Source organism: Simochromis diagramma, unplaced genomic scaffold, assembly GCF_900408965.1.
Source record: "Simochromis diagramma unplaced genomic scaffold, fSimDia1.1 OVJJ01000802.1, whole genome shotgun sequence".
NCBI classification, from domain to species: Eukaryota; Metazoa; Chordata; class Actinopteri; order Cichliformes; family Cichlidae; genus Simochromis; species Simochromis diagramma.
Window position 1 is genome coordinate 23,276,605 of NW_024387492.1, and position 27,367 is coordinate 23,303,971.

General features: G+C 43.7%; 2 protein-coding genes and 1 long non-coding RNA gene across 9 annotated transcripts in view; all 3 read left to right on the forward strand.

The window, feature by feature from the left end:
* Positions 1-1,190: 1,190 nt before the first annotated feature.
* On the forward strand, positions 1,191-2,213 carry LOC120724988. Its single transcript, XR_005694029.1, has 2 exons — positions 1,191-1,413; positions 1,871-2,213. It is a non-coding gene; the product is annotated as an uncharacterized LOC120724988 (long non-coding RNA).
* A 1,303-nt stretch (positions 2,214-3,516) lies between these two features.
* LOC120724986 lies at positions 3,517-8,322 on the forward strand. Its single transcript, XM_040017554.1, has 3 exons — positions 3,517-3,735; positions 5,023-5,298; positions 5,456-8,322. The coding sequence occupies exons 1-3, from the start codon at positions 3,606-3,608 to the stop codon at positions 6,127-6,129; spliced, it is 1,080 nt and encodes a 359-aa protein (XP_039873488.1). The 5' UTR covers positions 3,517-3,605; the 3' UTR covers positions 6,130-8,322.
* Positions 8,323-8,527: 205 nt separating this feature from the next.
* The window catches only part of pex7 (peroxisomal biogenesis factor 7), a 48,328-nt gene continuing 29,488 nt past the window's right edge, over positions 8,528-27,367 (forward strand). For 2 of the 7 annotated variants that reach the window (XM_040017560.1, XM_040017561.1), the window contains exons 1-8: positions 8,802-9,077; positions 9,246-9,379; positions 9,710-9,767; positions 10,336-10,486; positions 10,554-10,631; positions 10,708-10,816; positions 24,399-24,505; positions 24,744-24,857. In XM_040017560.1, the coding sequence (XP_039873494.1) occupies positions 9,076-9,077; positions 9,246-9,379; positions 9,710-9,767; positions 10,336-10,486; positions 10,554-10,631; positions 10,708-10,816; positions 24,399-24,505; positions 24,744-24,857 (753 nt within the window). In that variant the 5' untranslated portion in view covers positions 8,802-9,075. The other 5 variants (XM_040017557.1, XM_040017558.1, XM_040017556.1 and 2 more) reach the window with 5 other exon arrangements.

Genomic DNA, 27,367 nt, shown 5'->3' on the forward strand with positions numbered 1-27,367 from the left:
ATAACGAATTCATATAATTATGGCATATCATGTACTCAAAGTAAATTCATTAAAGTTGTGAAAGACATTCCCCCTGTAATGATTCAGATGTCTTCCCCCTATTGAACAACAACCCGTCAACAACATGCTGAGCTCTGACTCTTCTTCCCTCTAAAGTCCTGGTCTTAACACTCACCCTGCATCAGCTTCACCTTATTTTAAAAATTGTTTTTACTTTTCAAACCGACAGATTATTTGAAGCCAACCATCCGAAAACTGCTTCAGCTGTGTTTGATGTTTACGTCTACAGCCTGTTTACCAATATAATCAATATCAGATATCAGAGCAACAGGACGCTGGGACTGAGAACAGGAAGTGGCTCAAACGTCACAGTTTCATAACGTCACCCTGAACTCCACTCCCGGAGTTTCTGTCGCCATTGTAGTTTTTAAAAAGTCCCGTGATAAAGTCTTTCTGTGAATCCGCACGCTCATTAATAATTTGCGATTGACAAGTCATTATCCAATGAGCGTGCAGGAACTTCCGACAAAAAGTTGTTTCCTTTGAAAAACCAAAGTCTGATTATTTTTGCCTCCACTGACGGAGACTGTTGTTCACGCCACAGAGACACAGTATTGTCAGAGCGGTGTTAACACTCACCCTGCCTCAGCACAGCTCTCACACTAAACGGAAGCTCAGCTAAACTCACTTCCTCTCTACTTACAGGAAACCAGCGCTCAGAGGAGCCGACCGGCCTCACATTTCACCCACAGACACAAACAGCGTGGAATTATTTTATGTCATAAGAAGAAACATATTCATGTTAACACTCACCTGCCTCAGCTCCACCTTCCTCCTCCTGCTTTCACTTTCACTGCTCTTCCCTAAACACAGAGGATGCTGGGACTTCCTCTTTGTTTGTTTGTGTTTAAGTTATTTCGATCATGTAAACATCAACAAAACACGTGAAGCCACACAGAGTTTGTATGTCGAGGTGGGTAGGAGGGTTGGAGGGTTTGGGGGGGAGAAAGAGGTCTCTCAGTCTGGACAATCCACATTGATGGCATTGCATGAAACAGCCAGGTCGCTGGACTCGCTGCTCCTGTGTCAGTGCAGAGCAGACGCACTTTGCTCCCTCTTCCCCCTCCTGTGTTTACATGTTGCTCTGTCACGTGACTTGACTTTGACGCGTTGGGGGTTGTTAAGTTTATGTAACCCATATCAACTACTCCCTGTCACATGACCCACGTCAGCTGATTTGAGGTCCCTCTTCTGATTGGCTCCTTTCACATCGCGGCAACTCTGAAAACCGGCTGTGGAGGGATACTTCCGGGTTCGACTCCTGCTGTGGCTGTGAGCTTATGGCATTTAGAGCGGTATTGGAAAACAAAACGTTTTCTTTCCTCAATTCATCTTTAAACTTTAAACTCAGCGGTAAGTGTCCTTAATATCTTTCAACCTTTGGTTGTCAGTAACCAGCCGATCGTTTTCGCGATTAAAAAATGACTTTGTGCGGCGGCGTTCCCACCGCGAGCAGAACTTCGGTTCAAAAACCGCTGTTTTTGAACACTTCTGTTTACTTAAGCATTTTTATGGGCTTACTTTGAAACAAAGTGCGATTGAATGATTATTGTTATGTGTTGCCTTGAATTCGGCTATGCTGTCTGTTAGACAGTGGTTTTTCTTTATTGTTGTTTTTGTATTGTTTGTCGCGAACGCTACTGGAATGTATAGATTAAGCTACGTAGCCAAAACGATTAATGATTTAACTGTTGTACATTGATGATGATTTATGATTTGCATTGTTACCTAGACTTGCAGAAGAATATATTTGTTTACCGGTACACTGAATCGAACTTGATGTGCTAATGGACATTTTTCTGACCTACAGGTCAGGTTTTTTTTTCCCCTTTGAATTGATCTTCTTCATATTGAAGTGGCGAGCCGGTAGGACCATCCTTTGTTTTCCCCTCTTTTCCCCCCACTTAGCCGTCTTTGGATTACGGACATATTTCCCCCTTGTATGAAGCTGGACCCTAAGGAGGAATACCTTAAAAGTGAACTTTAAAAAGAAAAGGACCAGAAAAAAGGACTCTTAGCAAAAGGACTCTTGCACAGAAAAATCACAGCATTGATTTATTATTTAATTGTGGACATTTACGTTGTGTGTTGTATTAATTATTTTGTTCCAATTCCCCTTTCCCCTATTTATGCAATATATTTTTGGTACAAGACATTGCAGTCTTTGGTCTCATCATTCACACCATCTAGGCTCCATAAAGAACTATTTCTTCTGCGCGTCAGTCAGTAAATTCATCCATTGACATAAACTAGTCCTTAAATAACTTAGCGTTACATTTACATATTATTTATATTTTTACCAGTTATTGTTATTGAGAATTTTAATTGTAAATTTTGTATTATAGTTTCTCAACAGTACTTGTTTTGATTTGTTTACTGGTTTGCGCAATTTATTGTAAAATTTTTATTTAAAAAAAAAAAAAAGTAAACTGCCACGGCAGAACTGATGGCATTTTCATGCTTCACAGCATGATTTATTCTTACAATAATCACATGGCTGCTGTAACAGTACACATCACAATCAACAACAACACAGAACACAGCACAGGTTTTACGCCGGTGAGGCATGATTGTAGATGCCGCGCAGGTGAGTCCATCTCACCTGCAGCGCATCGCAGAACGTACTCCGCCACATACCCCCTTCGCCCCTGAGGCCGAGCCTAACCTACTCGCCCCCTCCGCGAGCAGGCAAGGGAATCGGCCCGGATCATCGGCGCCCCAGGTAGCCACCCATGTGGCAAACAGCGGCGGGGCAGCAGGCATGGAAGTGAGCCGGGGCTCACAGGCAGCTGAGCAGGCGGTCGGCGCGCAGTACCGCGCAGCGTGCTGCCTCTGTTGGAAGAGAGGCTGGACCGGACAGCACGCTGCCCTCGGGTGTGGCAGGACCCCTGCGCACATCTGTCTCCAGCTTGGCAGGTCCCGCTGACGCGCCAGCCTCCGGCTCACCCCGAACCGGTCCTTGCCGTGCGCTGTCCACCGTTACAATAATCACACGATTTCTCTAACCGCACATTAGTACAACCGCTGCAGCTCGCCAGCTGTACACATCACTAACAACAACACAAGCAGAGCACAGGTTTTAAGCCAGCCAGGCGTGATTGTAGACGCGGTGCAGGTGAGTCCATCTCACCTGCAGTGGCATCGCAGAGCAGCCACAATAAGAAAGCATTTTCTATTTAATTATAAACTTTATCCTAATTATGTCCTGGGTTTTAACTATTTAATAATAAAAAAGGAAACATCACAAAAAACACTTAAGGTTATAAAAATTAATTGAGATTTAGCAATTCAATGACGTATCCACCTTATTTATTGAAAAGTATTGGTATTGATATCGGCGATACTGGCCCGCAATTACTTGGTATCGGATCGATACCAAAATATGCAGTATCGCACACCACTAGTGAACGAAGGACTGAAATCTGGTCACTTTTTATACAAATGAGCTGTGACGCACCGGAAACGGAAGTAGTGTTTTCCCCCATTCGTTCTTTTATTTTCTTTCCAGTCCGGCTCCGCTCTGCCAGAGTTTTAAATACAGGAGAATGGAATACAAGCTGATCATGGCGGTCTCTGGCTTCCCGAGTCTCTACGACATGAACTCCCCGACCTATCGGGACCTGAACATGCGGAGCGACGCGTGGCGGCAGGTGGCGGAGATCGTCGGAGTCCCCGGTGAGTTTCAGAACAGCGCCGAGATCCCGGCGCGAACTTCAGCTCTCACACGGGAGCACTTTCGATGTGGGCGAGACGGAAAACTTTCAAAACATGTCAAACATTCAGATTTTCATCAAAGAGAAAAGTTCAAAACAAATAGGGTCCGACCCTTATTATGTTCCGACGCTCGTCGCCTCTCGGCTCCAGCACAATAGTTCCTCTTCAGAATAATCAGCACAGATTTATGAAAGAAACACTGTAAGAAAATCTACGACAACTTTAATCAGCGGCTTTTACTCATATATTGTAATTACTGGGAATTAACTGGTCGTAGTGGATTTTTCTAGTAATCAGAACTGGGAAAAAAGGTGATGACGACCAAATATGTATGTGTGTTTGTAAAATAAGTATTTAAGGTTTTACTCATGTAGACAGTCTTTGTTAACTGAACTTAAAATTTTTCAAATACAGTAAATTATGGTTCGCTGAAGAAAAGAAAGGAAAATAAAATAAAATACATAATAAAGGAGCTGTTAATATGCTTTTGTTATTTATGGGTTTATATATTTTAACATTAAAAATTAATAATAACATGATAGAAATTACTGACGTTTTAAATTATATTTAAAAGCCTTTAAAATAAAATTCAACGGAATTTTTATTATTTGGATTTTTTTTTTTTTTAAACAAACAGCCTAATATGTTTAATCATAAATGTGTGGAAGGAAACATAATGTAAATTGTAAAAAATATCCCAAAAAATAGTTTGAATGTTTATAATTTATCTGGATTCTGCATTTGTTTTTTTTTGTTTTAAAAATTGGTTGCTATTTTATTATTGCCTTTTTTTGTCCTTTTAATTAATACTATTTAGTTGATTAAAAATAATACAAACAATTATTTTTTTAAAATAACCTTTGGAAGCAAAAATTATGATTGAAATTCATATTTGGCTAAAAGTCACACAGGAGTTTGGAGCCGTGAGTATTTTCACATGTGAGTAATACTGTTTTGTTATTTTCAGTCAAATTGCTTCAAATGTTGAATATTGTCCAAACACAAGTTTGCTGTGAAATATGACCAAGCAAACAAAAATAGTTTGGTTGTTTGGGAGTTTGTTTTAGTTTTTGCAGAATAAACTAAATTAGAGCAAAGATTAGTTTTAGTTTTTGTATGCAGGTGAAAATAAAGCGTTTAATGTGACTCTGTGTGTGTCTCTGGTTGTGGACACAGCAGGATGGTTTTACTGTTGGATTTGATGGTTTTATGGTTTAATTAAAGCAAACTTGTGGTTTTCCACATTAGAGTCGGAGTGCAGAAGGAAGTGGAAGACACTGAGAGACCAGCACAGGAGGGAGAGGCAGCGTGAGAAGGAGCGGCGCGAGAGCGGCATCGGGCTCTTTAACTACCGGCCATGGAGATACTCATCCATCCTGTCGTTCCTTAATCCGTTCATCGATGCCCGGGCAGCCGGCACCAACGGCTGGGCCCTGGACCCACAGCCCTCTCAGGTCCAGGTGGCCGAAATGGTCGGCTGCAGCACGACCACGGAGACGCGGAGCGACGACGACGAGAGCTATGGTTCGTACTGACACTTCCTTCTGATTGGCCAGCCTGCAGTACTTCCTCATCAGCTTTTCCATGTGCAGTCCGAGCACCCGGGTCTCTGATGGCTTTTGATTAATATTTTCTCTTGATTCGACATCGATTTAGTTCTGATTGTTTTGTCTGTTTTCAGGGTTCGCCGTAGCTGACGCGACCACGACGACATCCTCGTCCTCATCCTCAGAGTTCCCGCAGAGGAAGCGGCCACCCTCCGTCGGCTTGGACCCGTCCAGGCCCAAAGAAGCAAAGGTTGAGGTGAACTCAGGTGCCACAGACACTGACGACGGCCTGCAGACGCAGCAGCACGCCAACATGAAGGAGCTGTTTGAGATGATGATGCACTCGGTGACATCTCTTGCTACGACCTTAGCTTCGTCACGCTCTTCCTCGCAGACCCCTCTTCTGCAGCAGGATCCGCAGAGTCATCATCGCAGCCCGCCGCTGTCCTGGACCGTGGCGCGGCTGAACCAGCTGAAGACAGAGGAACCGGAAGGCGACGTGGACGAGCTGCTCGTCCAAACGGACGATGAGGAGGAGGTGGAGGAAGAGCGCCGCCCCGCTTCTCCCAGGCCGCTCCGTCCAAAGAGGAAGAGCGTCGACGGCCTGCTGGAGGAATTCCTGACGAAGACAGAAGCCAGGGATGCGCAGAGGGAGCGTGACATGGAGCAGAGGGACGACGTGACGCTGTTCCTGCTGAGCCTGGCTCCGGCTATGAGGAGACTGACAGCAGAGAAACAGTCATGGGTCCGAACCAAGATGCAGCAGTTTCTGCACGAGGCCGAGTTTGGCGCCACAAAGTTCCAGTGAGCCCACGAACGTTTTGATGGAAGCTCATTCAAAGGGGAAGGACTGAATCCTCCCTGTAGACTCCACACATGCCGACTCTTCTTACAGGTGATTCAGGTAGCTCCAGATTTGATGGTCTGTCCCTGACCGATGACTCCAGATCCTGGGTTTCTGTTTTCATCGATGACTAAACGGATGTCTGCACAAAGCAGGACTTCGGGCACATCGGGGTCACTGCAGGGTTAACCCCACGCTTCAGTGTTGATGTCTGATTACTTAATGGGAACTTAAACTTCTGCACAGAGGACTCTGTGCACGTGCACATCCGTGTTCAGCAGCAGGAGACTTTCTAAAGTTTAGATTTCTCATAAGAATCTGTCCAGAAACAGTTTTTCACGACTGACTTTATTCCTGCAAGAAGGCCGTCTGCAGATGTAAAACAGCTTCATCGGCTTGTAACTGTCAAAGTGGTGATTTGATACTAAAGTGTCTAAAATTTGAACCTTTGTAGATGAAGCCTACATCTGAATACAGAGTATTTATTCTGTCGTCTTACTCAGACGGTCAAACAGCACAGCCGAGGACAGTAAGCAGACGCCTGTTCTCTGACTGTCTGCGTTTGTCCAGCTGTCAGTTGATCACAGAGCTAAGATGAGTCTGTGATCGAGCACCGTCAGCGTTCATACTCACTAAAGCATTCAGAGCACACACTTTAATACTTCACTACTGTACAGCACGCTGTTACACACACACACACACACACACACACACACACACACACACACACACACACACACACACACACACAGACATGAACGGGTGCAGCTTGTATCATGTGTTTAATAAGCTGCAGGCTCCGCCTCCTTCATGTGTCCATGTAGCCTGAATCCTGATGCAACCAGGTAAGGTGATAAAGATCTGCTGTTAAGATCTTTGTAGCAAATTAATTACTGTTGTTAAGTTTGTGGTCCAAAAGTGTCACACGCTACGTCAGGGCGGGTGGTGCACTCCAGCAGTGCAGACACACTTTTCCTCCTCTTCTCTGTCCCCGACCAAAATACTTCTTTATCTGACGTGAACAAGGATCTTTTATGACTTTTGAATGATGCGAAGCTCAAACAGATACGTGTTGGTTCGTGTTCCTCTGAGATCATCTCAGACTGTTAACACCACTCAATGTATTTTATGTACTTTTATTTTGAAAGGCCGGTCACACTGAGACCAAAGTGTGATCTTTGCTTTCTCCTCTGAATCAGGAATTCAGTGATGATCAATGAAATTGTAAATAATATTTGTACCTGTTACCGGTAACCAGTTGCAGCTTTCTCCTGGTTTCCATGGCGACGCAGTATTTATGGAGCTGTGGTTGCAATCAAAGTTTCCTCCTGGCTGTGAGAGTGTGAGGCCACAGCGTCTTTGGTTATGTGTTCTGAGCGCAATGCTCCATGTGTGATGCAGAAAAGCACATTTTGTATTACAGAAAAGTTTCTGTCTGTATTTCTAAACAATCATAAGAGCGTGATTTTTCCCAGATAGCATTGAACGCTTCAGCAAAGGATTCCTTTCACTCTGGTTTGTGTTCACTACTCTCCCATGTTATTCAGTCCTGAGTTGGAACATTTTTTATGTTTCAGAATCCTGCAGCTGATTTTATTTTTCTTTGTTTGTGCTGTTTTTGTTTTTTGTTTAAAAAAAAACAAACTCTTCTTGCAGTCATTTGTGTTTTTATTTCAAAGTGAATGCTCGCAGCTGAGTGATGCTTAGAATGAATTTCATATGCAAACATCTGAGCAGACTGCTGCAAATATTATTGCACCACTCATAAAGTGAGCTTCAGGAGGAGCTGATTAAAACCTGATTACTGACTGAAAAGAGCTCTTAGTGTGCTGCTGTGAATATTTCACCTTAATTTGAAGTTTTCATCCTTGTGCTGTAACACCGATTCAGCAGGAAACTGCCGCTGCAAGGATGTTTTCTTACATATACAAACTATCATTTTCTGTTCTCTGGAATAACATGTGGATTACTGAACGCTCACAGACTCTGAACACAGTTTGAAGTCAGTTTCCAGAAAATTGCTGTTTTAAAAATAAAAATAATCTTTGGTCATTTCTGAGGAAATGAAAACTAATATTTTAACTGCACGAAGCACAAAAGCACTGTGACCATTACTCCTTCCGTGAACGTGCAGATGCTCCATCTCGTAAGAAAAGAATCCAAAAATTGTCATTTAATAGAAAATTATAATTAATAAAATATGAAGTTTTCCAGTTATTTATAAAGCTTTTCTTAAATTTAAAAATGAAAATAAATTTTTACAAATGTAAGTAACATTACCTGTCTAGCTTCATTTACCTGAATGTCGTGTTTTTAAAGAATTATAATTTCTAATAAGCGCACTTGTTGGTTTTAAGGTAAAGAAATGTCTCCACCTGGCGGCGATCTGTACGAATACAAGTATAAGCACGTTCAATCCGGAGTCAGCTGATCAAAACACGGAAGTGGAGAAGCAGTGAGTGGAGTGAGAAGAGCAGCAGGGAACTTCTTCTGTGGGTCTCTGAAGTTTTTTTTCTCTCGATCCCACGAGACGACCTGGTTTCTGTGAGTCACGTGACAACCATTTTCAATTTAAATGTGATCAGGGTCCGTGAAGTCACTCTGTCACCTGCAGACCACACGAGAGCAGGTGCTGATCGGACACGGTCTGAGTCATATAACGTTACTTTAGTCCCGCGTACTTCTTACGTGTGAACAGATTAACAGACTCAGAGCTTCACATCTCCGAACCCCCACGGATTATTTGTAAAAACACAACAGGGCGGGTTCAGAGCGCAAACGTGGACCGCGTTAACCTGAATCCCCGAGTATTAAGTTTTAATTAAGACCCTATCGCACCTGCTGGAGGACGAACGAGAGAAAGATTAATACGTGTGTGAAAAACGTGGTTAGAAAACCGCCCCACTGTGAATGTAAATACACTGAATGTTTGTTAGGAAATTTGGCGTCTTACAAGTTTTGTGCACATTAATTGTCATATTTTCTAAAATATTTCGCCTGAGAGTCATAAAAAAAGCTTCAAAGTAACAGTACATGCTGTAGTCGTCTTTCCAGACTTTTTAAACCTTTCTGTCCATCAGGGTTTCTTTGTATGTGACGATGATGACGGTGAAGGTGTTTCGCAGTCCGGCCCGTCACGGTTACGCAGTGGAAGTGTCTCCGTATATCCCCAGCAGAGTGGCCTGTGCTGCCTCACAGTACTACGGGATAGCAGGTCAGTAAAGTTCAGTGGTCACAGTTTGGAGAACACACCTGGATGTGATAAAGAATGAATGCTCACTGCTGGAGCCTCGTGCGGACGTTAGAGGAACTCCAGTTTGTGTCTCTTCATCACTTCTGTTTCCTGACTTTTGATCCGTATAAATATTCTGAAATAAAATAAGACGTGCTGTTTGTTTCTGAACGTCGACCTCAGCGAGCTGAACAGACCCCGATGACGACGATGATCACGCGGTTTTCACACCGAAACACAGATCTGTGCGTTTCAGCTGTTTTTAAACAGTCAGCTTTCTCATTCCTATCCACTCTGTCTGTGTGTGTACAGGCTGCGGCACACTGCTGGTCCTGGATCAGACCGAGACCGGGCTCACCTTAGTGAGAAGGTAACATCTGTTTCCTCATCTCTCTCTCTCTCTCTCTCTAACATCTGTTTTTGTCCTTTATGCTTACAGATGATGATTATAAGAAGTTGCAGGAGGTTTAGGGCTCGGTTTCATCTAATTTCAGCACAGATCAGATTATTATCAGACTGCGAGGAAACCAGATAGAAACCCCTGGTTTTATGTGACTGCCACTGACTTCCAGGACTTCCACTGAGAGAGTGACATGGTCTAAAAACTCAGAAAATAATAAAAATGCAGATGATATATACAAATCAGTAGGAGTCACATTCCTCCTCATCTGCATTCTGAATGATGACGCATGTGTGATTATTCAGTAGATATGAAATCTTTGTGTGAAGTGAGCCATTTCTGAGGTTGTTGACTCCACATCTGGGGAAGACTGAAACACAGAGACTTGTTCGGTCGGAAGCTGCATAGCTCCGTGCTGGAGGCGACTGCTTCACAACACCATTAAAAATCCCAGAAATAATCCTTTAAAGTCGAATAAAGGAAACAAGAATTCAGTCAAAGATTAAGTTTTTATGTCATCCTCGTGTGTGTGTCTCAGCTGGGAGTGGAGTGACGGCCTGTTCGACGTGGCATGGAGTGAAGCTAATGAGCACATTTTGGTGGCAGGCGGCGGCGATGGCAGCCTCCAGCTGTGGGATACAGCCAATCACAGTGCTCCACTGAGGGTGGCCAAAGAACACACACAGGAGGTAATGCACACATGCTCACACACACACAGACACACATAAAGGTGTTCTGACTGTGACGTGTGTGCAGGTGTACGCTGTGGACTGGAGTCAGACTCGAGGAGAAAGCCTGATAGTTTCTGGATCGTGGGATCAAACGGTGAAAGTGGTAAGATGAAAGTTTCTCCTTTCTTCCCCTCTCCGTCTGCGTTCTGTCTTCTTCATGTTAGTTTTATCTCCGTCAGTGGGACCCTGCTCTCAGTCCATCGCTGACCACCCTCAGAGGTCATGAAGGGGTCATCTACAGCACCATTTGGTCGCCTCACATCCCAGGATGCTTTGCGTCTGCCTCAGGTGAGTCGGCTGGCCTGTCAGAGGGGTTTAAAGTGGCTGCTTTCACCATTAGATGGCGTTGTTGTGATGGTTTATGGAAGCAGGCCTGAACATTTTTTGAACTTTGCTTCAGACCGCTCAGATTCAGCTTCACTTTGGATTTAAAGCTACAAAGGAGGAAATGTTTGATGTCATGAAGCTTTTTCTCGGTGTCTGTCTGCGAGCACGAGTGCACCTGAGCTCTGGAGGTTTTCGTGGTAATCACTCGTGTTGTTTGTTGGAGGTTTTCCTCGTCGTGTGCAGTGTAGGAAGTGAGGTGAGTCTGCATGATGCTAGTAAGTATACTACTGAAGGTTTTAGTCTTAGTAGGAATTCATAGTTACGAACGTAAATCTGTAATTTAAACACGACGTGGAAAGAACTGTGCTTCAATAATGTAATATTTAATGTAATATTTAATGTAATATTCTTGATATTTATAACTGAATGATTTGCATATTAGTGCTATTTCTTAAATTTGCGAATTCTGCAACATATTGTATTATTTAATTAGTTTAGTCTGTTATTGTTGCTGTCTTGGAGCAACTGTAACCCACATAATTTCCTTAGAGTTAGTTAGTTCTGATTCTGATTTAAACCTGCTTTGGTGCTGATGCAGACACAGGGGTGTAGTTTGTAGCAGGAGGCGTGTCTCTGTCACTGTGATGTCATCGCTGGGTGCACGAGTCTGCCGTCCAAGATTGAGGTTGCAGGTGTTTTTAGATTTAATGCACGATGCACTTCCTGTTTCCTGTAGCACTTCTGTGGCTAATCAAGCAGTGAAGCATTTTTGGGGTTTTCTCCCATTATGAAGGAGACTGTGGTAATAGGTTGACTGCTTTGGGGATCTCCTCCAAACCTCTGTCACAGTGATTTTTCTCTGTCGTTGTGCTTGATTGTTGAGTGGTGGGATCTTTAAAGCAGTCCTCCTGGCTCTGTTTGCTGCTTCTGCTGTAGCAGTGCGCTCCACAGTGACGTCAGACTGCTGCATGTCTCATTGGGTCATGCTGGAGACATCGCCATCTACTGTCAGAGCAGGACTTGACAGATTCTCAGAGACTCTGCAACAGCTTCAAACTTAACTTCCTGCTTTCAGACCTACAGATGTTTGGGGTCAGCGACAGTAGACAGTAGCCTGAAGTCTATAAAACTTGTCCCACACGAGCATAAATCAAAGGCATCATCTTTGAAGGATAAGTCGAAGGTGCTGCGGTGCAGGGCTTAAAGAGTCAGTTCCTGGTTGGGTGGAGACTGTGTGGAGCTTTCATGTGTCCTCCAGCAGATGTGCACTTTAGGTTAACTGGCCTCGAATGTGGATGAAGAGTGGTCAGTAAGACCAGAGAAGCATGCTTTCTTGTGTGTCTGTCGAGAAAGTTTTCATCCACACAGCGATGTGAGTGAGTTTGTAGCCGGAGGAAGCATTTGGATGATCTCCTGGGAGCGTGTTTAAACTTCATACAGGGGCAGCAATGCATCATCCAATCTGCACCAGCCGCCTTCAGCTCGAGCTCGGTTTGGGAGGTGCTGTCTGTCATGTGACTCGGCCGATGAGTTTGGGTTAATTGGTTTGTGAGCGAGCGGAGGTCTCTGATGAGATTCTCAGAGCAGGAAGATGTTAACCCCCCACTGCTCACGGGGTAGTCCAGGTCCAACCATTTGACCTTAAATGAGTCTTTATTTTTGATTGAGTGTATACAGAACACACAGCTGGGACAATCCGTGAGGGTCCTAACTGTTGAATCCTGTGTTTGTGTGCTATAAAAGGTCTGTTCAGGTTGGGTTCAGTTATTAGAAGTGTGCTGCAGTGGACTCATGCATGCACCAGTAGTCCTCAGATGTGATTTTTAAGGAAGTTCTGGATGTTTTTCATTTGATTTTTGAACAAATTTCTGAGAATTTATTTTTCATGATGGCTGTGCTGAATTAAAACAAGTAAAATATCGTGTTTGTGTTCAGATCTGAGTTCTGAGTATGTGTCAGTGATCCCTGTGGCAGATGTGTGATTAATGGCTCCTTGTTGTTGGTACCATATGATGACCGGTGCCACAGATGAACTTGGAGGCTGTAATTCTGGGGTTTGTTGTTGTGGTTGATGCTTCATATTTGTTTTCATTTGATTTGATTTTTGATCTCTCTGCTTTTTTTATTGACCTGTTTCTCAACTCGGTGAACTCATAATATTTTCTGGTCTGTAAAATATCAGGTTACGGCTTCAAACTGCCCAGGACAGTGTCTCGCAGTCCTGACTTACACTAACCGGCTTTAATAACAGCTCTGCAGCTAAATGCTTTACTGAGAGCACGTCTCCATAATGAGACCTTCAGAGTCTACAAGACGTCCATTAGACAACAGATGGTTTGCATGTGTGACAGATTTTCCGTTATTGGTGTCGATATGTGAGAGAGCAGCTTTATTCTGCTCTCACTTCTAATAGGTTCCTGTTATTAAGATCTCCGTGAGGTTCAGCAGTGCAGCAGCTCTGCTCTATAAAGACCAACACACAGAGCTGTAACATGACAGCAAACAAAACACAAATGATGCCCCTTGTCAGAATGATCTCCTCCTCACAGTTTTCTTTTATATTGTCTGATTCCTCAAAAGTTCCCTCACAGTTTTGGTAGATTTTTATCCTTAAGTAACTCTTTAAGGAGTGATGCCATGAAGTTGGAGGGTTTCCATTTTTCAGGATTTTTCCATAGTCCAAACACTCGGCTGTGGTTTTTCTGAACATTCTCTTTATACGTCTTTGACTTTTGGAGTAACTCTTCTGGTTTCTGAAGCATGTTTAGCTGACCCTCACAGCCAAAAACTAATCTTTAAAGAACCGTTTGAATCCTTATAGATACAAACGGTTATTCAAAAACAGCAAAGAACCAGCCATCACTGACTCCTACAGGGGGTCATAACATAGCTCCCTAAAACGTTCCAGCTCCTGCTATAGGAAACGGTCTGTAATCCCCGCAGCAGCACTGTGGATTCAAGCTGCTGGAGCTGGAACAGGAAACACTTTCTACGGCACAGGGATGAGGATGTAAAGCGCTTGTCTTATCGGTCCTCCTCTGCGGTGCTGAGTGGTGTCCTCTCACCAAGAGTTAAGCTCAGAGATTTGAATGAGGACGCTCAGGCTCTTTGAAAATGTGTCTTGATCCGAGCACATCGGCGCCAGGACCTCTCAGCCGCGCGTCTGCCGCTAAAAAGACAAAGCCGACGATACCGGCTCAACCACAGAGCCGAACCTGAGGAGACTTGTTCACGTGCACCTATGGTAGAAACAGCTGTGAAGGCGCCACTGTGCTTCCTTGGTGGGCGATGCTTTTTGTCTTTACCTTTGAGCCGGAGGTCACCTGCTGATGTCAGGACTCTGAGCAAGGTGCATGGACTCCATTCACATTGAGACTTGCCTGTGAAACCCACGCTGAAAATCTGCAGCATTACTGAGCTGTGCTATCAGCACACAGCAGGCTACAGTAAAGGAGCCAGTGCAGTATTTATTTTGGCCTCAGGGTCTCATGAAGCTCTAAATGCTAAACACCTTGTCTGTACTTTTGTGTGCAGCTCTGCCTCCCAGAACCGAAGCAAGTATTTTAATGAAACATGTTGAACTTTATTGCTTTTTTAAGCTTTTTAAAGCTAATTGTGTTGGATGTGTTGCACGCAGGCTCAAAAACTGGCAGAGAAGTGTGAAGCCAAACCTAAAAGTGGTCTGAAAGCGAGAGGAGAGCAGCTTGTGTTAAAGCTTTATTTAATGCGTCCAGTTTGTTTACGGCAGCAGCCGGAGGCGAAGCTCTGCTGTGCACCGCTTTCTGACCTGCAGCAGGAGTGATAAAACTCGGCATCAAATTAGCCTCTGCGTTTATCTCTGTGTGCTCCTGCACCTGCTTCCAGCAGGCGCACTCACGCTCGATCCAGGTTTCTCGGCGTTCTGCTCGTCCTTTGGCTTGGTCACAGCTTGCTTCTGCGATCAGGATGTGAGGTGGGCAGTCAGTTGTGGGTTTAATGAGGAAATAATGAGCAGAGCTTTGCTGCAGTTATAAGCTTGGTTATGTAGTTATGTAAAATTTGAGTGATGAGCCGACATTCTGAATATTCATTTAAATTAGAAATGTCAAAGTTTAGGTTGCTGTCAAGGGCTTCTGGAGGATGGTGGTCCACAGGAGACGGGCGATGATTGATGCTGGATGGGTGCGGTCTATACAACCTTTATTTCCCCCAAATAGTGTTGGCATCACTGTGAGCCTGGCGGGTCCCTGTGGGGGCTCTTGAGACATCTGACATGCACAGGCATCAAAGACCAAAAACAAGGCAAGGCTGTTAAGACTCATGGGCCCTCCTGGGCCATGGCAGCATGTTACCTGAACAGTGTGAGTCCTTAAAGGTAAGACTGTGTATGATGTGAACCCTCAGAGGGGAGTTTTCGTCATGCATCCATGTTGCCCACTTCCTAAAAATTAAAGTCCAGCTGAGGGATCATCGTGTTTACGATGATCTCCTCTCCTGGAGGAGATCCAGCATCCTTTGTAGAGGCACACGTAAAACAGCCGAGCTAAAAGCTGTCCAGAGGTGCCAAAAAAGATGATCGTGAAGTGGAAATCATCATTTATTTTTTGGGAACGTCTTCTCAGAAGGTTCTGATCATGCCTGTACTCTCAGCACACTCTTAGCAGAGGTTGGAGTCAGAATGGAAGCTCTAATAAAACCTGCAAGCTCACCGCAGTTTAGGAATCAAATATCAAATCTGACATCACATTATGAGTTCTGTCACACGCCTTCAATGTTGGAATAAAGGTTATTCAAAGCGGCCGGTGAGAGGTGAAGGTGTTTAAACTCCAGGCCGTCAAGGGCCGGTGTCCTGTAGGTTTTATTATAAATCACCTCCTCAACATATCTTCTCCAGAGGCCTGGTAATGAACTGATCATTTGATTCATGTGTTTTGACCCAGGGTGAGATTGAAAACCTGCAGGACACTGGTCCTTGAGGCCTGGAGTTCCCCACCCCCGCTTTAAAGCGTTAAAGCTGCTTCTGCTTCAAATAAATCTTTACACACACATATTTTTATACACATTTTCATTTCTGCCTCACAATAACAGATTTATGAGAGTTTATGGTCAATTTCAGTGAGATTCATTTGTAATCACTGATGTGCTGCTGAGCCTCGGTGTTCTCCATCGCTCCTCACCGCCGTGCTCTTGTGTTTTGTTCTCCAGCCAAATGATGTTTGATGCAGGACACTGAAACACACACACACGCACACACGCACACACACACTGTTTCATACCGCTCAGTGTATGTGTGTGTTGGACTTTGTGAGCAGGTAGTGTCTGTTTAAATAACTGATAGCAGGTGTCCACCAGATACAGCAGGCTCTCTGTCTCTGCTACACACACACACACACACACACACACGTACGTGCGCGCTGAGCGGTGTTTGGTAGGTCCTGGCCTCAGGGAAACTTTGGCCACACTCGTTCTCTGTATCTGCAAACCTACATTAGGTCATGAGCTGTGATAACAGACACACACACAGACAGAGAGACACACACACACACCGGCTGGTGTCGATGGAGGCGCCGCGTCTTGCTTCAGAGAGCGCTGCTGCAGGCCTGGTCACAGCTGTAATGAGACGATGGCAGCGATCAATGGTGAGAGAGGAGCGCTTGTTGTGATAACAGCATCGTTTTTTTTCTGAGTCAGTAAGCTGTGAAGAGTTCCTGTCGCACATGCTCAGTGTGTCCTCTCTCTATTTGGATTTACTCAGGTGAGAAAAGAGACGAGGCGTTACCGAGGTTGGAAACCCAGAGGTCTGCTCACGGTCATATTTATGATGAGAGCAGAGGACAGATTATTCATTTTTTCATGTTTGTAACTGAACAATGTTTGTCTGAGAGTTTCAGGCATCTCAGAAACATCTGAAGAGAAAAGGTTTGAATCATTTTGAAAAATGTGATGCCACTCTGGATTTTGGAGCTCAACACAATTTAATGACGGTGTGTGATGGTGTAATTGTCAGGCTGGTGGAGAACGGCTGAAGTGGGTCCCAGTGGTGTTTCTCAGTGGGTGATCTGACCTTTTACTAGTGTACCTGTGTTCCTGTGACGTCAGCTGTCTCAGTGGAGCTGGCCTGTACACACACAGAGGCTGAGCGGCAGTTTGGAGTTTTTTGTTTTTTGCTGAAGTCAAAAAAATACTGTAGTTTTTATCATTATTTGAGACTTTACAGTGTTGAAGATCGGTGTTGGCGAAATATTTTAATGGTGCTCATGTTGAAGCCAGAGAAGACTCTGCTCGTGCTCCAGAGTGTTTAAACAGACTGGTGGATGTCAGCACCGTGCCTTCATGGTGAATCACTGGTGGAGCGCTGGATGCTCATAGATCAGTGACCTGTCAGTCAGAAGCTCTGCTGTTGTTGTTTTTTTTTTTTTTTCAAATGACTTTAAACTCAACATTGAGACCATCCAACCTGCTGTTTGCAGGGATAACCAATCAGAAGAAAGGGGGGAGGAGCTAATATCACTTATTTGAGACAGAGGATGAACTGAGGAAAGGCAATATGAGATCCATATGGATTATTTTGACCTGTGAATCATGCAAAGCTACCCTACAACAGGTCACCTTGGATCATGCTCTCTGTGCATTATTATTATTATTATTATTATTATTATTATTATATAGTTATTATTACATGTTATTAGGGGTTTAAATCAAAATTCATATTTTTGTATTTTCTGTTATGGTAAATGGCCTGTCTTTATATAGCGCTTTACTAGTCCCTAAGGACCCCAAAGCGCTTTACATATCCAGTCATCCACCCATTCACACACACATTCACACACTGGTGATGGCAAGCTACATTGTAGCCACAGCCACCCTGGGGCGCACTGACAGAGGCGAGGCTGCCGGACACTGGCGCCACCGGGCCCTCTGACCAGGCCGGGCCCTTATGACTTATGAGTCGGATAATAACTGACAGGGATGGCTGGATGGATGAGTTTTCAAGCACAGCTACCTATGATTAGTGTATGGTGGAGCTTCGCCACCTTATCTCTATCTTACAGCTTCCCCTCTGGTGGCACTTAATGTTAGATTGAGAGGCTACAGCCACTCATGACTTTGAAGAGAAAGGAAGTGACAAACCGGGAGAAGCAGAGATACGGTGAAGGCGTGGTGCAGATGGCGTCTCATTCCGATAAGCTTATCTGGGTTTCCATGCTCCTCACTGCTTCTCTCCCTTGCCTCCTCTTTTGTTCCTTGCCTCCTCCTCAGTCCTCTCATTTCTCTTTCCGCTTAGCTAGATTCAGTGGCAGACAAAGATCCCCACCTCCAGCCTGAGAATCAGATGAGGGTCTGTGTCTGTTTGTTAGGCTTCGATCTGCCCTCCAGGTCTCCTCTGGAGTCTGCAGTGCTGGTTAGTCGCTCTGAGCTCTCAGTGAATCAAAGCTTCAGTAATCATCAGTTAAACTCTGACCTTTCAATGAACTGTGTTTAACTCAGACTCCACCTACACGTGTCATTCCTGTTTCCTGTATTTAAAAAAAGGCCCAGAACGACTGAGGTTAAATAAACGATGGTCACTCACGTTCTGTCCATCATATTGACAGGAAGCCTGTAAAATTACAGGTGCGATCAAAAAGTTCAGCCCATGAAAATAGAAACTGGATTTAAACTTTGTCCGATCGCTCCTGCTGGTGCACGCTGGATCTACTCCAGTGTATCTAAACAATGATCCTAGAATATGAACAATAAAGTTTTTTTTTTTAAATGAATGAAATTGCAAATCAGTGTGCAAATGGATAATTATCTCACAGACAAAGTAACCAATGGTTGATAACAACTTACCAATGAAGGCAATTCTTCCTTCAGTTTATTTCCTGGTCATTGCATTAAAGTTTTAAAGGTTCATCTCAGCACTGAGTGCTCATGCTCACATCTCTGCCACTTTTAAACTGGATGTGCATCCAGGGAGCAGCTACATGGACCCATCGTTACCAGAAAGGAGAGAAAATCCTGTTTTCAGTGCACGCTCTGGGTCATGTCCTTCAGATGCTTCAGGATGTTAAAGCAGACTCTGTGCTAACAGTCTGACCCAGGGAAGGAAGTCATGGTGCACAACCCTGCGAGTGTTCCTCACCTGATGATCCACCTTCAGGCAGCTGGCTGGATTTTTGATCTCTGCAAGTGTGAAGTCTGTGCTGAAATCCCAAAATGGATGAGTAATGGGCCAAATTAAAAGCAGGTATGGTAGATTTTATGGACTCATTCCACAAACTTGTTGAACTCTGTGCAGCATCCTTCATTTTAATGAGCTGATTGCATTTCATGGTTTTTACTGGAGACAAAGCTGCTGAGATGCTTGGATTTTTGAGTCAGCGAAGCCCACATTTATTTGTGTATGTTGAAGGCTTTACATTCATCTACCAGCCACCTCTCTTCGTTGTCTCCTGCACACGAGCACAGCTGTGACGGAAAGTAATCTTAGAATATAAAGAAGCTGTTCGTCTGCGTGTAATTCCTCTGCTTGATTGGTGCTGTGCCAGCTCGCTCTGATCAAAGATGCGATGAAACTGCACACGTGCTCGTTTGAACCAGTGGTCGTGGTGCTTCAGATAAGCTCTGGAGGTGGTTGATCTCCGTCTGCTACTGAAAACAATCATGTAAATCTTTGTGTTTGCAGCTCCTCCTGCAGCTTCTTATTTGAACCCTCTTTGCTACAGTCTCCCACACACTCGCTGTGATCACATTTAGCCTGGACTCTGGAAATTCAAGTGAAACGAGAAAAAAGGTTTTAAAATTCAAATAGTAAGGCGTGAAGAGAGAGCAGTGCTCTCCCGTCCAGAGGAGGTTTGGAGCCAGCAGAGATGCCATCAGCAGCTGGAACCAGTTTGGAATCAGACGGCTCTTTTTGACCACCAAATTCTCCAGAGACCTTTTTTAAGCGAGGTTTAGATGTGAGGTTTTTGTTTAAGCATTTTAACCACCTACATATATTATGTGTATAATAATGCTTATATTAGTGTTGACAGGGGTGTATTCAGAAAACAGTACATGATGACTTTGTGTGTGTGGACCAGAATGATGTACCCACACTGTGGTCCACACACACACAGACGTTCTACACACACAGTTCAACACACACACAAAAAGAAACTCTGGTGTTGAAACAAAGACTTTCCTGATGCACTGTAAAGTCTTTAAGTGAGATGCGTAGAGGAAATCACCCCCGCTTTACTGAGTGTGGATGGACCAAACTCTTCAAGCTTTTATCAGCTGTTGGGCGTCTTGACTCCTCGTTTCTGATCTGCAGCCACAGCAGCTCTCTCTTGCTCGCTCTCTCTCTCTCTCTCTCTCTCTCACAGTTGAAGAGCTTGAATTTCATCCTTAAGTGAAGGTTTGCTGTGGTTGGAATCAAACACAGAAATCTGTTTCTCATTTATTTATTTGTGTAAATGATCCTCTGTGGCTGTGCTTACAGCTAGTGTCCTTGTTTATTTGTGTGCTACGATCACTTTTGTTACATAATACGAGCTTAAAGCGCAGACTCTCTGCATTCGTGTCCAAACTGGAGGAAGGGTTTGGATTTGTGACTCTTATATAATTATACATAGCCCCCTCTTTGCAAAGAGCAAGCGTAATTGGACAGTTGACTCAAAAAAAAAAAAAAAAAAAAAAAGTGTTAGACGCTAAAACGTGGCTGCAGGTGTGTCTGTGTGTATTAGCTGAACCTGCTGATACAGCAGCGATTATAGGTGTAATAAACCGTGACCCTTTTACAGAAGTCAGCACTGCAGAACACACACACACCTCAGAGTGTGAATGAGAAAAAGAACCAGAGAGGAAGAGGAGGATAAGGGTTAAAATGTTACTCAAAGAATCGATGAAGAGCCGTGTGGAGGGATGCTGGGGGAGGGTGCAGAGGCATTGCTGGGATTAAAGAGGAGGTGCAAGGAGTGAAGAAGAGAAGGAGATTAATGTGCTGGTCAGCAAACAGGAGGTGAAGCCTGGGAGAAGCGGCTCCCCTCGGCCTGCTCTTTAATCTGTCCTGGAGCTGATTATTCAGCCTGTTGGCCTCCAACGGGCTTCAGGTGGCGTTGTTTTAGGAGAGCCGCTCACACAATCCCGTTAGCCACATTTATTCTGTTCCCAGATACGTGGCCCCAACTTTTATCCCCTATCCTTGTTCTTTGGCTCTTTGACATTTTTACAAATTTAAATAAAGCTCTGCCAGAATAAATGTCAACACTGGGTTTATTCCCAAGCTTCTAAAGCTTGAAACCATCACAGCTGAGAGCCAAACCCTAACCCAACTCTGACTTCACGCCTCAGTCCTTCCATCATTACAGTGACTCAGGAACATGCAGACAACACGTTTGACTTCATCACTTGTGCTGTCTGATAAAGCTGCAGTCCTTCATGTCATGCTGGTCTGGTTGCACCTCTCAGTTCATCCTCTGTCTGAAACAAGCGTTAGGATGCAGCGTTCTTCTGTTTGGACGCTCCTCACAAACGGGTGGATGGCCATCATGACCAGGTTAAGGACGCCCACCCTCCTTGACATCACTCAGAGCCAACCCATATTGAAAAGACATATAAATCTTGTAAAGTTTGTATCTGTCTTGTGTGAAACTTGTATGAAAAGCATACAAGAGTGAAAACAGATATAAGATCCCTTGAAAAATTATATAAATGAAACTTGTATGTTTTGGATACTTCTTAAAACAATACATGAAAGTAATGAGAAAGTGGCCACTTTAATGAGTAAATCATATAAGCCTTATATGTTTCACTATATGAAGCAAGCCAAATCTGATGCAAGTCTTTTAGAAGATTTCTTTTCCATATGGCAACAGTGGAACACACGGTGTGCAAACTGACTGAAACAGTAGATGTACTGTGCATGACAGAAATAAGGACACAAGCTTTGGGACTTGACTCATGGACCGTCAGCACAGGGAACCAGGATGTAGTCATAGAAGTAAAACTGGTATTTCAAGGGTGAAGCTTTCTGAATGGGAGTCGGTTGGAGGTTTTAACTCCGTCAGTTTTTATTTGGAGGTTTTTCTGCTGTGGCTTCAGCCTTAGTCTGTGACAGTCAAGTTTTTTTTAAGACTGAAGTAAAAAAAAACTGCTACCAGGTCGACTTGAAGCACACCGAGGTCTTCACTGCAGTTTGAATAAACCTCTGAATGAAGAGGAGGAGGAAGAATAGGAGGAGGAGGAGGGGTGTAAAAGTTCTGCTTGATGATTGTCGCAGTGTGTTGGCAAACCCTCAACCTCTGCCCAGAAACTCACATACACACACTTTTCTGTGTGTGTGTGTGTGTGTGTGTGTGTGTGTGTGTGTGTGTGTGTGTGTGTGTGTGTGTTGACCAGTAGGAACATTCTGGTCAGTCGGAGTTTATCACGTTGGGAAAGAGGTTCAGATTTAAAATCGGCTTTTAATTTGGAATTCGCATTTCGTGGAATTTTGTCAGACTCTCTCACACACACACACACACACACACACACACACACACACACTAGTGATGGGATTTCCGGCTCTTTTTAGAGATCTGGCTCTTTCGGTTCGGCTCACTAAAAAGAGCCGGCTCTTTCGGCTCCGAACCGGCTCTTCAGGTTGTTTTGTTGCTTTAATTAATTTATTATTAACAATAATATAAAATTATGCACAAAAGGAATTACTAACGTAAAAAAGTGGTTTTATTTATATATGTTTATACATAAATATATGCGGTGGCCCCTAGAGACAAAACACGTACAAACTCCAAAACACATTTCTAGCATGAACTGAACTTCCAAAGCAGAGCTACTAGATCACTTAAATTACACAATTGAAAGCATGTGTGTATTGTTTGTGTATTTATACACAGGCACTCATATATATCCAAATAATTAAAAAAAAAAAAGTTCATTTACCTGTTACTATCACACACCAAATCCGGTCGTTGGTACTTGCTGGCTTTTGTAGCCACAAGATAACAAAAGCTCAACACTGCGCCCAGCATCCTGGAGCACTTCTGTTGTCTTTTGTACGTGTTTTGAGTTTTTATGTGCTTCTGAGTTTTTACGTGCTTCGGAGTTTGTACGTGTTTGTACGTGTTTTGGAGTTTTTACGTGTTTTGGAGTTTGTACGTGTTTTTACGTGTTTTGGAGTTTGTACATGCTTCAGAGTTCGTACGTGATTTGAAGTTTGTATGTGCTTTGTCTCTAGGGACCACCGTAAATATACTTTTATTTATTCACTCCACATAAAATGTAATAAATAAATCATATAATACAAAAATCAACTATTCACATTTCAACTTTTAACTATTTAAATTTTCAGCTGTTTCCTTTTACAAATTTAAAGTGAAAACAACACAAAACACTGCAAACCACAACACAATTAAATATAAATTAAAATATGAAAACAAAAAGAACATGCATATTCTCTGTCATATGGACCTGCATGAATAAACTTTCTGAATCCTTTATCATCTGCAACCGAAAATAGTTGTGGATGATTACTATACCTTTCTAATGTGACGTTGTTGTCCCTGGCTCTCTTTCTCTCTCTCTCCCTCTGGCTCCGTTCCTGTGCTACTGAGTGTAACTACCGCCCTTCCCCCCTCTGCCCAGCGTAAAGCACAAGGCTCGCGTGCAGAGTGAAGCGGGAAAAAAAGTGCGAGAGAGAGGGTGAGAGAAAAAAAAAAAACCCACGTGACGGCTCGCGATAAGGAGCCGGCTCGTGTCGTTCACGTCAAAGAGCCGGCTCTAAGAGCCATTTCGTTCGCGAACGACCCATCACTACACACACACACACACACACACACACACACACACACACACAGAGAGAGAGATCTGTGGATGCCATAATGAGTGGTCCCTGAAATGAGTCCCATAACTCATGAGAGACGATGAAATGAAGGAGCTCATGCGCTAAAATAAAAGCTGACGTCAGCAGGAACTCGAAACACTGGCAGCAGTGTTCCCCTCAATTAACCTCCTTTTACTTTCAGTCTCCACCTCACTTCTTTTAGATTTCTCTTCACATCCTTCTCTTAAATTCTTCACCTCAGAAGTTTATTTCACTTCATGGCTGATGGCGAGTGAGTTGGGATCAGCACATTGATAATGGGACAAATGTAAATCCAGTAGAAGGTCATATTATAAGCCCTCCATTTCCATAGTTTGTCTTCATCATTGAGCGTTTTTCAGTGGTATGTGAAGTTTCTGCCTAAATCTCAGCTGTCTGGACGCCTTTTCTTTCTTTTTCTGCAGGAAATGTGTTTTCAGTCATTTTCAGGCGTCCTGAATTGATTTTTTTCCCCCCCATGTCAGCAGATATGATAAGAGAAGCTCTCAGAAACTCCTGCAGGTTGAGCTGCCCTAACCAAACACTTTTATTGCTGACTCTCAAACAAATAAAGATATATTGGATTGACTGTGCGTGAAATAAAATAGAACATATACTGAGCGAGGTAAGGCGATAAAACTGAGGAAACAGAAAAAAAAAACAAGGTATATTTACACAAAAACACCTGGATATATTATATAAACTCGAATACTCTTCTCTTTCTATTTGTACTCTCAGGTGACGGGACGCTCAGAATTTGGGATGTGAAGGGTGCGGCGTGCAGATTGGCCATCCCAGCGCACAAGGCAGAGATCCTCAGCTGTGATTGGTGCAAATATGACCAGGTACAGGCCCTCCAGTTGGTTAAAAGGTTCCATATATTAAATGGCATATTTGGTTTAAAAGATACTTAAAAACAAACAAACAATACATTTAAAAACCTCTATGCCAGCCTTCATTTATACAGAGAAGTGTGTTTGTTTAAATGCATTTTACTGTCTGCATCAAACACTAAAATTACATCTGATTTTGTGACCTTTAACCCGGTTAGCTTTGTAAAGATTAGCTGGTGTCTGTCTGCAGAATGTTGTGGCCACAGGTTCAGTGGATTGTACTGTGTGTGTGTGGGACCTGAGGAACATCCGGCAGCCTGTCAATCAACTGCTGGGACACACCTACGCCATCCGCAGACTCAAGGTGTACACACACACACACACACACACACACACACACACACACACACACACACACACACACACACACACACACACGTGTTGGGTTTTTATATCTTGTGGGGACATCTAATTGACATAAAGCTTTCCCTAGCCCCTTACCCCCAACCCTAACCATGAAAAATGTTTTCGCGTCACACACAGACTGCATAAACGGAGACTTTCGGAAACAATGACACATTTTAGTCATATGATGCAGTCATGTGACCAATGAAACTAAGATAGCAGAGGGCATTATAGGGCAGATGTTTTGTTTGCTGTCAATTTTGACGGCCCTATTAAAGATTAATATCAGTTTGTACTGATAGCTTTTCTTTAAATTCTTTAATTCTCAAATAACAGAGGTTGAATCGTCTTTAGTTTCATGAATGCGCAATGCAGGAACGTAAGCGTTTCAGCCGTTTCAGTGTGGATGAACAAATGTTCTGAAACGACTGAAAATGATAGTGTGGACGCGGAGCATTTTTAGATGAAAACACCGTTTTCAAATTTATCCGGATTAGTGTAGACGTAGCCTAAGTGTGTGCCGCTGAAGCATATTCACTGTAATCTGCATCAGTGTAATGTCCTCCGTGTGTGTGTGTGTGTGTGTGTGTGTGTTGGTCGAGATGTAGTGTGAAGTCTGACAGCGTCAAAACACCCAACCAAATGGTGGTAATAAGACCTCACTCTCGTGCTAGACTGTGTGTGTGTGTGCAGTGATGTGTGCGCTGTTCACACACACACACACACACACACACGCACTCTCTTGGAGGACATTACACTGATGCAGATTTCGTGCAGACTTATTGTGGCATCGTCGCTACGTCGTAACCACAGACCTCTCTAAAACACTGCACCGTACCCTGACGTGCACTTCCCTGAAACATAACCACATGTCGTGAATCTTCACTACTGTCGATTCTGCCACCTTTTCTCTGTGGTTTTTACATTTATCAGTGAAAGAACAACAGGAAAAATAATTATAGCATCAAAATGAGGACTGACCGATGTCATCAGATTGGGTGGAATGGGCATGAGGGAATGTACGAAGAAGTGGAAAAACTAGACAGACATATGGAGAGCCATTCTCCATAATAAAGCATTCATAACACACACTGGGTCACCAGAATGGGATAAAAAGGAACATGCTGAGATAAAGTCTGAGAATTTCATATCTAACGAAGCACACAGAAGCTCTCCAGGTTACAGGTTAGCATGTTCACAGCATAATAACCATAAACATTCTGCATTTAATAACGCGGAGTCTGCTTAGACTCATTCATTCCCAGTAACTGTGATCCTCATTAGGGATACACTAATATATTGGCCAAACATGGATATCGGCTGATATCATTCCTGTTGACTGTTGGCAGATTCACTGACATTTAAATGTTCAAGAGTCAAGAAAAAAAACCCAATGACCTGTTCAGATCAGCCAGGCTGTTATTTTAAAGGTTCAGCTCGTCGAGCTGCTGCTGTGGGCTTTTTCAGCACAGGTGTACCCCATCGATCGAGGAGACTTGCTCTGAAACTGCTTGTCACCATTTGCAAATCTGTCAGCTTGTATCGATTCTCTGCAGGGAGCACAAACAAGGTGATCGGCAGCAGGAGCGTAACGAGATAAAAATAAAGCAATGAACAGAGGCGGACCGCGGCGCTTCTGTTCGGCTGTCACATCAAAAATTCATGGTGAGCGAGCGAGTTTCTTACAGACGAGTGATCAGCACGTAATGAACCTCTGAGAAAAGAGGAATCCCTGTCTCTAAGTACACAAGTCAGAGCGTGCTCAGTCCGTTTTGCGTACTGCTCTGGCTTTACAGGTGGAAGGCTCCTCACTCAAACTCCAGCCAAACCAAACCTGGGGTAAACTATCAATGGATATTTCACTGTGACCTCACTCACTGGTTTGTTGAGTCCTCATTCAAAGCCTTGATTTTTTTTTTTTTTTATCGTTTTTCACTACATTGTCCCGGTTGGGCGCATAAAGTGTAGTCTGAATGAGATAATGAGGGAATATAAACCCCACAGACACACACATCTGCTAACTGCTGCTAAATAACAGATCAGATGGTAGAATGTCACCAGACTTGTGGACAGTCTGTAAGCTACACCCACCTGTGTCGACTTCTACCTGTTAGGTAAAGCGGCCCCGCCTCGATCTTTAAGCGATGCTATGAGGACCGACTCACTGCTGCCGGCAGCCTTAAGTGGACGTCATAGGAAGTGCGGTTTTTGGTGCTTCTGTGATGCCTTTACTTTCCAGCCCTGCCAGCTGCTGCTTGGTTAGCAGTTTCTGAGCAGCTTACCTGCAAACCAAACATTTCTGCTGCATCGTCACAGCTGCCTGGGTTTTACTTTGGTAATAAATGTGTTTGCAAGTAAAGCAGCGTTAAATGAACGTGAAGTGCAGTAAAGAGAAGGATGTTAAACGAGGCCAGGACTCGATATGAAAGGTGAAACTGTCAGACGCAGAGAGGGGAACAAATGAGCGAA

Coding starts and splice junctions, on each gene's coding strand:
- LOC120724986 (XM_040017554.1), top strand. CDS start 3,606: ATGGAATACAAGCTGATCATGGCGGTCTCTGGCTTCCCGAGTCTCTAC. Junction 3,736..5,022: donor GGAGATCGTCGGAGTCCCCG/GTGAGTTTCAGA, acceptor TTTCCACATTAG/AGTCGGAGTGCAGAAGGAAG. Junction 5,299..5,455: donor CGACGACGACGAGAGCTATG/GTTCGTACTGAC, acceptor GTCTGTTTTCAG/GGTTCGCCGTAGCTGACGCG.